The sequence below is a fragment of the Cetorhinus maximus genome, chromosome 15 (assembly GCF_964194155.1).
Source record: "Cetorhinus maximus chromosome 15, sCetMax3.hap1.1, whole genome shotgun sequence".
In the NCBI taxonomy this organism is placed as follows: domain Eukaryota; kingdom Metazoa; phylum Chordata; class Chondrichthyes; order Lamniformes; family Cetorhinidae; genus Cetorhinus; species Cetorhinus maximus.
In genome coordinates, this window is record NC_135893.1 from 48,251,604 (window position 1) to 48,265,023 (window position 13,420).

Here is a 13,420-nt window from a genome sequence, read left to right on the forward strand (position 1 = left end):
CAAAAAATGCAAATATATTTTACAACCTTTCATATATAACTGAAAGACACAGATGTAAATATATATGTCCTATTTACCTTATTCAATTGAGTAATTGTTTTTAATTTTTTAATTAATATTTAATTAAAATGTTTTAACTTTTTAAGGTTAATTTTATAACCTACCTATTCTAACATCTCATCTGATCTTTAATAATGTAATGGCATGAAATAAATTGCAGGAGAAATTATTGATGATTAACAGTGTCTAGACTGTGTTTGGGACATGATGACATCTTTTATTGAAAAACAATTCAAGTACAAAGTATGGTAAATTACAGACAAAGCATAGTATCTATAAAGATACATAACATTGTATTTCGATTTTGGCAATATGCAGATGCAACTGAAGCCAGGCAAATAAATTACACAATTTAAAACATCGAAAGACATTTAATTACACGAATGGAACACTCAGTTATTTAAAGTTGGGTGGGCTATAAAATGGGCAATGATCTAGGTTTCCTTCTGGACAGATTAGATTAAAATTGTCCCTATATTTTTGGCAATATTTTATCATTACTAGGAGTAGAGACAGGACTTTGGGAAAGACATGGGTGAATAATTATTGAATTGATGGAATATATCATTTTAGAATAAATACTGGATTGGGAGCCTGATCTAATACTATTATTATAGAATAATAATATAGATAATATTAGTGTTCTAATATTAACCACATAATTGCTGAAATCCTTGGATTTCTTTCACAATCTATTAAAGCCAAATGTAGTGCAACTGGTCCAGTGTGTTGATCAGTTTGATGCACCAGAAAGATATTTGACATTTATTCAAAGATACATGAGTAAACGTTTAAAACACCTTTCATTTAAAGATTACAGCAGCCAGTGGATATGTACAACTTTAAAGAACTACAGGATTTGAATGAGTGGAGGTGGGTGAGGTGTGTAACAGGTGGGCTGCTTTATGCAACCTGCTGAAGCCAAGAGTTCTGCCCATGATTTCTCAGAGTATTAATTTTGGTTCATCGATTGAAACCTCGGCACTAAATTCATGACCTACACTTCAATAATATTGTTAATCTACTTAAAACAGAAAAGGGTTCTGATAGTTGAAACATCACAGACAATTTAATGTGAACACCAGTCCATTAAAGATAACATGGAGGAAATTGAATCGACATGTTTGAAAAATGACAACAGATTTATATCGCTAAACTTGACACCATAACTTAGCAGCCGCTGTTTCTCCGCAAGTAAGCTCCTCCTCCAAGAGTGTATTCCATTTCTGTAAATGTGAGAGGACCCACTGCGATGCCAGAAGGGCCGATCTCTTTAAAGCCAGCTTTCTGATAGAATGTGATCAAAAAATCTTCACACATTAGAACAGCTCGTTTGACTGTGGGGAGACATCGTAGGTATTGTAAGTATCGCCATAAAATAATTGAGCCTTTCCCCTGCTGACGGCACCTGTGGTGAACAGCCAGGACATGGATGTGGACAGTGGAACCTCCAGGAACGTGAATGGTCATAGCATCCTACATGCAATTGAAACATTAACTTATTAATTTCTAAAATTACAAAAGCCAAGAATTAATGCATGTACATTAGGTTGTTTAGCAAACATCTGAAAATTCTCAATTACACAGTAGTTGCATCATTTGTATTTTCTTGCAATGATGAGTGCTTTGTAGCTGATGTACCTCCTTGACAATTATTGCTGTGGGAATAATTATTTGAAAAATGGATGTATTACAATCTGAATTAATGTTGAATAAAAACCTTGAGTAGGAAGCTTAATTTCTGAGCCAATAGCTGACTGCTGGTCCATCAGATAGACGGGCATGTTTCTCACACCCTGCAAATACCCTGGATGCTTGAGTTCCTGATTTTGGTCAGAGCACCAAGGCACTAAGTGGAGGTTAAGATACTTAATTGGGAGAAGGGAGAGAAGTAAAATCAGAAGACAAATCAACTTGGACTGCTTTCACAAAGCCAGCATACAGTGACCAAGCTGCACTGGTAAGTCCTAGGGAGCTGTAAGTGACATCAGTGCCCAGATAATTTCCAGGTTTGGACCCCACACAGCAAATGGCCCTAATGAGACAGGAGGCATACTTAGTGCCCAGGAGGCAGAAGCTGCCTGCAGAGTGAGAGCTGCAAAGGCAGACAACAGCCATGATGGGGCCTGCCACTGTTTGCCAAAGAGAGCAAGCAGCAACTCAGGGGCAGCAGCATGAACACTCAAGAAAGTGGCCTTATGGTCAAAAAGGAAATGTACACGATTCAGTGCAAGATCCTTCAGGTCCTGAAATGTTTCACAGCATTGAAAACACCCTGCTCTGAACCAGACAGCTGTGCACTCCTGCACCAGATTGTTCAGGTTCACCAAATTCACATTGAAAATTGCATTCTTTCCCTCCTTGTTTCATTAACAAGCTTCTTAAGGAGTTTAATGGGCCATTAATTGGAGGCAAGTAGGTTCCATGAGCTCCCTCCTTTTGTAAACTGGAGTGCATCCCAGTGGCACAGGTGCACTAGGGAATGTAATTTCTAAATCCCGCCCACACCAGTTTCATTGCCAATTGAAAATCCAGCCCTGGGAATCGATAACTAATACATTCTTGGGCTTTACAGCAGCGTCCAGGCCAACTTATTGTCAAAAAAAACAAAGCATTTGACTGCTTAGTTTAAAGATGTTGATTGCTTAACTGTAGCTTTTCTTACACATGCTAAATTAACTAGTTTAACCATAACTTAATGTACCACCAGTCATTTTTTTCTTAATACAGATGTGCAAATATTTTCAAATTGAAACTTAAGCTATTACTAAATCATCTTTGTGCCCCCACAGCCAATTTGTTCTTTCCTCTGTGGCTTATGCAGCTGGGCAAATATGTTATCAATGCACGTTAAAACTTACTCCATGTTTTTATTCTCTTCTAGACTGCAATGCATGGTCTTCAAGGTACAGGATAAAATGTTTAGTTTGAACTTAAAGTCTTGCTTCTAATGATATTGTTTCCTTTTAGTTAAATTTATCTTCACTGGCACTCTTATTTCTCAGTTGTGCTCTTAACTTTACTCTCAATTAATCCTGTAAATTCAAAAATCATTGTCTTCTGAGAGTGGATCTTGAGCATAATAGATCATATTGATGTTAAATATAATGACGTCAATTGAATCTTAATTTAAGTGAAGTGAACTCCTATTTTCCAGTTGTTTCCTGTCCCATTTTTTTGCAACAATCTAAATGTGGTACTTGTATTCTATTACACCAGTTTTGTATTAGCAAAAGTAAATCATTGAAATTGGAATAAGCAGCTAAAATATTGGGTTGTCTTTTCAATAGGTTCTGTACATCACTGAATTTCTAGAAATCAGTTCCTGACCTTCATTTCACTGTCTCACTAAAAGTAGAAGTTGTGAAAGTCTGCTAATGCCAAAATTGTAGGGGATAGAAAAGATATAAAAATACTAGGTCTGAATAAATGTAATGGAATTATGTGTAGGTGCAACAAGTTCAACTATAGGAATGAATTCTCGTGTCTTGGAGTTGAAGGAGGAAAATAATACAATGGACCACTTTTTGTAGAGGTCTCTATAATAAGATGACAAACATTTACAATGTCAGAGGAATGGAGTATAGATCCTGCGACAAAATGTTATGCTATTTTAGTAATACTACAGAGAGCACATAAATGTCTTTTATGTTTGTGTTTCAAATTCAAAGGATACATAACATCTCAGAAGTTAGAGAAGGGCAACAAAGATTTTAGATCAAATATATGAAGTAAGACTCATTAGTAAATTGAAGAAGGGAAGAAGATATGATTCAGATATTTAATACTTTAATGACTGTGGGTACAGGTAAATTATGTTAACGGAATGTAATACCAGATGGCAGGAGTTAAAATTCACAAATATGCTAGTCAACAACACAGGAATACACCTCGGGCATGCACAAAGAACGAAATATTTTCCATGAGAATAAAACTTCAAAATAAAATTGGATTGCAACAGACTTTATTACTAAAATGAATATGAATAAAACGAAAAAAACACTCAGACATTAGACATCTGAAACAATTACAGGAAACTCTCAGCAACTGATGCAGAGGAATTAATATGTTGGGTGAGGGCAGTGGGGATGTGGGGTGGGGAAGGTTTATCTGTCAGAACACCATGTTCTCCCAGGTGGATTCCCCTTGGTGGAAAACTACTACTTCTCCCAGGTTCCAGAGAAGCACTGAATGAGGCTGGAAGAACAAGAGAATTCTTAAATAATATCAAAAGACAAGTGGAGTTCTTCAGACTTGTTATCCACACAGGAGGTTTGGAGTGCTGAATCACCACCAGAAGGATTAATGGAAGAAGAGCAGGAGCTGACAGAGAAGGAAGCATCTAGACTACATTAAAATGATGCTGTCAGACCTGCTGAGTTGTTCCAGGTATTTTTGTTTTTGTTTTCTAGACTACATTAAAGACTGGCTTAACTAAACTCCAACAGGTCATCCACTGTTGCTATGATTGGAAAGGTTTGAAGACCATAGTGACCCATGCCACTCAGCATGGCACTTAGACAATGAGGCTCATGAACCACTAAATCCTGGTTATTTTGTCAGTTTCCTGTGCTTCCATTTACATTGTTTCAGGATCCTCCCACCTCGCCACCACCCACCCACTGTGCCTTCAACTTCTCACAGCTTTTAAATCTCATTTATATCTTATTTGATTTTTCTTATTACTCTTTCACATCACACTAATACCACTTCTGCTATTTAAGTGGAATCTATTCAATGGTTAAAATATTTACATTCTGTATCTGTGTTTTCCTACTTTCTGTTCACTTTTAAGTGGTATTTATCTGTAATGTACAGTTTTGACAAAGCTGAAACATTAATTCCAATTCCACAGATGCTGCCCTAACGTGTTGAAGGTTTTCAGCGTAATCTATTTGGTAATATTGTTTTATCCTTTTATCAAAACAAAACAGTTCAGGCAATAACACTTCTTTGTAAGAAGAAAAGCACTTCTGACCTGTGACAGTTTGTCCTTATCCCATCCGGAACCAATAACAAAGGCGACAAGCCTCCCCTCTTCAAACCAGCCAAGGGATAACTCGGGGCACAATTCAAGAAAATGTCTCACTTCGTCCACGTGTAAAGGACACTCTCCAGAGACAGAAATGAAGGCTAAGGGTGGGAAAATAGAGAAGAGAGACAGTTTTTGTTCGTAATGTCCAGTACATTCAGAAATGGTATCCAGATGATTGACTGACTGACTGGAGTATATAACATTTCATATTCATATTGTTTGATCAACTGAAGTCAGTTCCCAGCCAGTGAGGTTAGTTTAAATTCTAGTAAACATTCTATTTGTACAAACTCATTTATTAATACCTTAAATCATTAAAGTTGATGTGATTTGATGATTTAAATTAGACATAAATACTAAAATCTTCAATTAAACCAAAGGAATACAAACATCCAGACGAAGGAGGTTAAAAATAATTTCACGAACAGCCTACACCACAAACCAACAGAATTCAATCAGTTACTTTGGAGAGTTGGTAGAAAGATTTTTTTTTAAGAAAATCAGATGGAGCATTGAGAGGAATAATAAGGGAGGAGAGTAGGTGGGGAGTGTGAGAGCAGAGTGAGGAGCCCCAGCAGGAGAGAGTGCAGAGTTGCAGTAGCCGCCTACCTTCCCGCTCTATCTCGAACACACTCAGAGCATCGGTCAGGCTCAGGTTACGGAACTCGCTGGCGGGGAGAGTGTGGCGTCTGCCGCTTCCCGGTCTCGAACCCGCCAAGTATCTCAAAGCAAAGGGCTTGAGGAAAGGTGAGGCGCTGGTGTTTGTTGTTGTTGTTGTTGTCATCTCCAGCTTCGGATCAGCAAAGTCACAAGGAATCCGCCTGGGCTGGAAGCTGAGGGAGTGTTTGTGAACAGTGTCTGTTCCCTCGGAGGTGTCAGCATTGTCTGCCTGTTCGGTGCCACACACGTTCTCATACAGACAAGAACTGATCCCAGTCAGCAAGCAATTCATAATCAGCTTACCCACTTAGTGCAGGCTGGCGATTGCCTGATGCAATTAAAATTGCCACACTGATGTTATGTGCCCCCCTCTCCCTCACTTGGAATAAACGTATATAGTAGCCCGAGCTGCCCATCGTGTGGACATCATTGCTGCTTTCACTGTCTTATTCGCTGATGTAGAACAACAATGAAAGTTCAATCAATGCATATGTATGAAAGTATGAACCAGAAGACTCGAACTGTACTCCCAGTGATATTACAGAAACCAGTGGTTTGATCTTGCTGGATCGCACATTAACCAGAAGCACCAGTTATCAAGAGAAATAGAACCAAATCTGCAATTTTACAAAAAAAAAATGTAAAGCATTCATTAAAGTTCATTCATTGCAGTGCTGGGTAAAATGTTTGCTTTTCTCCCGCCCTCCCCCGCCCTCCCCCGCCCCAGTTACTGAAACGATTTTGGTAATGTCTGGAAAATCTGTATATTTAGCATCTTTTCATAGCCCGGTTTTAAATTGCCACGTCTGCAATACTAACACTCTAAACGTTACAACAATACTAATACATTTTAAGCCAGTACATTTACGCCATTGAGAAGGTTTACACTTTTTGCACGGTGTTTGGGTCCCTAATTCCGGACCATCGGAAGGCAACTCTCACCTGTGAGCTGTATTCACTAAGCAAACACCACACTCACCAACCGCTATCAAGACAATCCGTGTTCTGTTACTTAGAATGCAGCTCCAAGGCAAGTCTAAAATCTGTTGCAGCTCTTGGGTATTTAAATACTTTAAGATCTGTTTATTTAAATGTTTTGAGAATGTCCATATTCCAGTCAGACTTTTAGTACATGTTAAATTTCCCACTGAGAACAGAGATTCACATTTGCAGCTGGTGGGTGCAAATCAATACTCAGTCTCAGTGCTGTGAACTGGTAACAGGGACACTCAATGCATGAGCACCTCTTCAGTTTAGTATATTAATATCACAGAGGCTGGTTGGGTCAAAGTCGATGTCTGACATTTGAAACTAATCCTAGCTAATGAGATTTCTAAATGACAGACAATCTTGTGGAGAGGAAGGCCACGAAAGACAACAGATATGGTGCAGTATGAAAACTTAAAAAGTATAATGAAAGGAAATGTCTGAATAATATATTGCATATCTCCCTTGTACAAACACATTGCTGATAGGATATGCAAATAAACTCAAATTAGATGTACCCGGCCTTCAGAATATTAAGTCAGAAAAACTATAGTAGGCAAATCACAATAAGCTGCTTTACTTCACAGTGAGGTGACCATGCAGAATTGTGGTTATGACCACCTCATTTAATTTAAGCAGTACAGGGTGTTACAAATCTTTTTAAAGTAGAGAAAGCTGTCTCCGTTAGGGGAGTCAAGAATGAGGGAACATAATCTTTAAATTAGAGTTAAACCATTTAGGAGGGAAATCTGGGAGGGTGTTCTTCAAAATGGTTAGTTGAAAACAGAAGGTCATGGCTGCTGAGACAGTTAGCCATCAAAATACTGTGGTTACAAGAGCAGGTCAGAGGCTAGGAATCCTGCGATGAGTAACTCACCTCCTGACTCCCCAAAACCGGTCCACCATCCACAAGGCACAAGTTAGGAGCATGATGGAATACTCTCCACTTGCCTAGATGAGTGCAGCTCCCACAATACTCAAGAAGCTCGACACCATTGACCACTCAATGAAGCTTGACCAGTCCTTCAACAGCACCTTCCAAACTCCCGACCTCTACCATCTAGAAGGACAAGGGTAGCAGATAGATGGGAACACCACCACCTGGAAGTTCCCCTCCAAGCCACCCACCATCCTGACTTGGAAATTTATCGCCGTTCTTTCACTGTCGCTGGGTCAAAATCCTGGAATTCCGTTCCTAACAGCATTGTGGGTGTACCTACATCACATGGACTGCAGCGGTTCAAGAAGTCGGCTCACCACCATCTTCTCAAGGGCAATTAGGGGTGGGCAATAAATTCTGCTATAGACAATGATGCTCACATCCCATGAACGAATAGATAAAAATTCAGGGTAAAGCAGCCGCTTGATTTAGCACTCCATCCACCACCTTAAACATTCACTCCCTCCACCACCAACACACAGTAGCAGCAGTGTGTACCATCTACAAGATACACTGCAGAAACTCACCAAGGCTCCTTCAACAGCACCTTCCAAGGACCTCTACCACCTAGAAGGACAAGGGCAATAGACACATGGGAACACCATCACCTGGAAGTTCCTCTCTACTCACCATCCTGACTTGGAAATATATCGTCGTTCCTTCACTCTCACTGGGTCAAAATCCTGGAACTCCCTCCCTAACAGCACTGTGGGTGTACCTACATCACATGGGCTGCAGTGGTTCAAGAAGGCAGCTCACCACCACATTCTCAAGGGCAATTAGGGATGGGCAATAAAAACTGGCCTAGACAGTGATGCCCACATCCCATGAATGAATATAAAAACATTGGAGTTATGAAGACATATTGATAGATTTTTATTAGATAAGGGAATCAAGGGAAATGGTGTTAAGGCATAAACAATTTGGACTCGAATCAGAAGTGCAATTTCTTAATTTGTAGGAAGACATTAATAAACTTGAAGAATGGGCCTGTAATTCTCGAATGAACTTCAATATAGACACAACTTTTCTTGTATTCATTCACAGAATGTGAGCATCACTGGTAAGGCCAACATTTAAAATCCATAACAAAAATATTGTCTGCCAGACCTGCTGAGTTTTTCCAGGTATTTTGTTTTGGATTTCCAGCATCCACAGTTTTTTGCTTTTAGTTAGAATCCATACTTTGTTGCCCTCAAGAGGCTGGTGGGTGAAATGCCGCCTTGAACTATGGCAGTGTGTGTAAGTGCTGTTAGGGAGGGAGTTCCCAGATTTGTACCTAGTGACAGTGAAGCAATAGAGATATATTTCTAAGGCCGGATGGTGTGTGAGTTGGATGTGGTGATGTTCCTATGCACCTGCTGCCCTTATAATTCCAGACGGTAGAGTTTGCAGGGTGGAAAGTGCTGTCGAAGGAGCTTAGTGAGTTGCCGCAGTGCATCTTGAATATGGTACACACTGCAGCCACTGTGTGCTGGTGGTGGAGGGAGTGAATGTTTAAGTTGGTGGATGGAACACCAATTAAGTTACTTTGACCTGGACGGCGACAAGCTTGTTGAGTGTTGTAGGAGCTGCAGTCATCCAGGCAAGCGGAGAGTACTCAATCACAATCCTGACTTGTGCCTTGTAGATGGTGGACAAGTTATTGTTAGAATACATGTGCACAGCCTTTTTTAACATTAGGGTAACATTTTTCAAATACTTCACAAAACTTGATTCATTATTAGCTAAAACTGGGGGTTGGGGCAGTGAGAGCTTTTCACACTACATGTTTCAAAAATAACATCTGGATGGCAAGAGAGATAGGGGTGAAGATGAAAAGGAAGAAGTGCACGTACGACAGATGTCAGGTAGAAAATACAATGGAGAATCAGGCTGCACATAGAAGGACCAGAGGGGATGTGAAGAAACTAATAAGAAAAGCAAGGAGAGAGCATGAGAAGAGACTGGCAGCAAACATAAAAAGGAATCCCAAGGTCTTCTATAAGCATGTAAGTATTAAAAAGGTGGTAAAAGAAAGGGTAGGGCCAATTAGGCACAAAAAAGAGGACTTTATGTGGAGGCTGGAGAAATAGTGGAGGTGTTGAACAAATACTTTGCATCTGTCTTTACAAAGGAATAACTTGCTACCCAGGCTGAGGTGAGAGGGGAACTAACTGGTACACTAGAAGAACTTACAATTGAGAGGAAGGAGGTGTTCCAAAGGCTAACTTTACTTAAAATAGATAAGGTACCAGGACCGGATGGGGTACATCCAAGGGAACTGAGGGAAGTGGGTGGGAAATTGCAGAGGCACTAGTGATAATCTTCCTGTCTTCCTTAGAGGCAGGGGAGGTGCCAGAGGACTGGAGAATTGTGAATGTTACACCCTTGTTGAAAAAGGGTTAACAAGGATAAAGCTGGCAACTGCAGACCAGTCAGTTTGACCTCAGTGGTAGGGAAACTTCTGGAAACTATAGTATGGGATAAAATCAATAATCACTTAGATAAATGCAGGATAATTAAGGAAAGTCAGCATGGATCCATCAACGGAAAATCATGTTTAACTAACTTGCTGGAGTTTTTTGAGGAGATAACAGAGAAGGCTGATAAAGGAAATGCTGGTTTTGCAGTGTATATGGATTTTCAAAAGGCATTTGATACAGTGCCACACAACAGGCCTGTGAGCGAAATTCTAGCTTATAGAATAAAAGGGAAAGTAGGCACTTGGATAAGAAATTGGCTGAGTGACAGGAACAGAGAGTAGTGATAAATGGTGTTTTTCAGATTGGAGGAAGGTTTTTAGTGGAGTTCCCCAGGGGTCAATGTGGGGACCCTTGCTGTTCCTGATATATATTAATGACCTAGACTGTGGTGTGCAGGGCATGATTTCAAAATTTGCAGATGAAACGAAGATTGGAAAAGATGTCAACTGTGATGAGGATAGTCTTGAACTTCAAAAGGACATAGACATGTTGGTTGATTGGGCAGACAAGTGGCAGATAAAGTTCAATGCAGAGAAGTGTGAGGTGATTAATTTTAGCAGGGAAGATATGGTGAGGATATAAAATAAAGGGAGAGCCTCTAAAGGAGGTGCAGGGAGAGAGGGACCTTGGTGTATATGTACATGGGTCATTGAAGTTGGCAGGGCATGTTGAGAGAGTAGTTAATAAAGCATATAGTATCTTAGGTTTATTAATAGGGGCATTGAGTACAAGAGTAAGGAGGTCATGTTGAACTGTATAAGACACTAGTTAGGCCTCATCCGGAGTACTGTGTCCAGTTCTGGGCGCCATCCTTGAGGAAGGATGTGAAGGCATTGGAGAGAGTACAGAGGAGATTGACCAGAATGATTCTGGGGATGAAGAACTGTAGCTATGAGGAAAGGTTGGGACTCTTTTCCTTGGAGAAAAGAAGGCTGAGAGGAGACTTGATAGAGACATTCAAGATCCTGAGGGGTATGGACAGGGCAAGTAGTGAGAAACTGTTCCCAATCAAGAGAGCATCAAGAACTAGAGGGCACAGATTCAAAATAATTGGCAAAAGGAGTAAAGGTGATGTGAGGAAAAATATTTTCATCCAGAGGGTGGTTGGAGTCTGGAACAAACTTCCTGAAAGGATGGTGGAAGCAGGTTCGAGTTAGGCATTCCGAAGGGAATTGGACTGCTACCTGAAAAGAGAGAATGTGCAGGGTTACGTGGATTAGGCAGGGGAGTGGGACTAGGTGGACTTGTCTTTTAGAGAGCCAGTGCAGACTTGATGGGCCAAATGGCTGCCTCCTGCGCAGAATTTTACCCTTGATGGGAGTGGTCAGAAAGCTGACTGCCGCCTGCAATCGGCACTGCCCTGCAATTTCATGCTGGCGGACCAATTGCGGCCCGCCCAGAGCATGAAACACGAGCGGCAGCGAGCGCTGTCTGTGCTGGGGGTGGGGGGAAGAGTCCAAGCTGGTTGAGCGCAAAATTTGCGCATGCGCATGAGTGAGCGCTGCATAATCTCCCTGAGGCCCAGAGCTGCCTAAGGGAGATGAAGAGGTATTAAAAAAAATAAAAAATAAAAATGTAATGAAACATGTCCCCTAATGTGACTTATCACTCTGTCACATGAGCAGGGACGTGTTATTAATGAAAAATTAATTAGTTTTAATTTTATTTTCATTTCCTTTTGGAAACCTCATCCCGCCTGTGGTTGAGGTTTCCAAGGAAATGCGAAGCCCGCTTGGCCTTTCCACCTGCCTGCCACCCGTTAGGTTGGATGGGCAGCGTAAACTTTTAATTTAACTGATAACTTAATGGCCTTAAGAGGCCTTTTAATTGTCGGCGGGCACGCTGACCGAACTATCTCACGACTGCGCATTGACCTCGGCACGCTCGACACATTCGGCCAACGTCGACGCGCGTCATTTCACACTCGAGCGGATTGGGCGCGCGCCCACCCACCGAGTGAAAATTTCTGCCCATTGCGATCTCCCTGAAAAAGCAATTCCCAAATGACAGCCTTCACAATGGCCATTAAAACCTACGTTTGAATAGCAACATTGAGTTAAATTATTGTATCCATATTGTTCAGATAGACCCTTCACAAAATAAATCTCAACATTTTAAAGTTTAGTTACATTTTAGTTTAACTGGCTATGCTTTTGTGTTTGCTTTTCCGCACTTTTCTAACATCACAGGATGTAAGATCTCAGGTTGGGTTTTGCAACAGAAAACTTCAAAAACCAAATAATCTTATCATTGTTTGAGTTAGTGAGTTTCAAAAAATGTCACGAGCTGCTATATACTCTAAGCAGCTTCCATCCTTGATCATCTTCCTTATTTTTGGATATGTTCCTAGACATTAATGGCTTCCATTACATGGAGCTCAGCACACCTGGCTTTGCACTTTTCCCAATTTACTGGAAGAGCAGCCACCATAAGTCACCATGAATCCAGGAAGCTGTCCCCTGCATTCCCGATTCTGGTATCCACACTGCTAACCCAGCGAGACCGTACCAGCAGCAGAATCTTTAGAGACTTATGAAGTGGAATATGGTAAGATATTAGGTACCTCTCAATCTCAGAAAGTGGGGGAGGAGGGGCTGCCGGGGGTTGGCGAGGGGGTTAGAGGGCAAGACTGCGGTTGGGGGGTGCAGTGTGGGGGAGAAGCCGGGGTTGGGGGGGTTCAGAGTCTGCTGCGGTTGGAGAGTCAAGGTCTCCTACATGAGTCAGGATGGCGGAGTAGCATTTTGCAGCAACACCAGGACCCGGGACAGCTGGAGTGTTAGACGGGAGAGGTGAGAAAGAGTGTATGAACGTTGTCTCAGTGGTTTACTCACCTGGCCACCTGGGCCCAGCGAGCGTGAATGAATGTGTGATTGTGTGTGTGTGAGAAAGAGAGTGCATGAGAGATAGAGAGTGCATGAGAGATAGAGAGTGTGAGTGTATGAGAGATAGAGAGTGTGAGTGTATGAGAGATAGAGAGTGTGAGTGTATGAGAGATAGAGAATGTGAGTGTATGAGAGTTAGAGAGTGTGAGTGTATGAGAGTTAGAGAGTGTGAGTGTATGAGAGTTAGAGAGTGTGAGTGTATGAGAGTTAGAGAGTGTGAGTGTATGAGAGTTAGAGAGTGTGAGTGTATGAGAGTTAGAGAGTGTGAGTGTATGAGAGATAGAGAGTGTGAGTGTATGAGAGTTAGAGAGTGTGCGTGTATGAGAGATAGAGAGTGTGCGTGTGTGAGAGAGAGGGAGTGCGTGTGTGAGAGAGAGGGAGTGCGTGTGTG

At 41.2% G+C, this 13,420-nt stretch overlaps 1 protein-coding gene across 1 annotated transcript; it reads right to left on the reverse strand.

Annotated features, from left to right (window-relative positions):
* Positions 1–215: 215 nt before the first annotated feature.
* Positions 216–6,407, reverse strand: LOC144691209 (serotonin N-acetyltransferase-like). The gene is made up of 3 exons (XM_078559267.1): positions 5,705–6,407; positions 5,039–5,193; positions 216–1,536 (listed from the first exon to the last, which is right to left on the reverse strand). The coding sequence occupies exons 1-3, from the start codon at positions 6,045–6,047 to the stop codon at positions 1,231–1,233; spliced, it is 804 nt and encodes a 267-aa protein (XP_078415393.1). The 5' UTR covers positions 6,048–6,407; the 3' UTR covers positions 216–1,230.
* Positions 6,408–13,420: the final 7,013 nt, after the last annotated feature.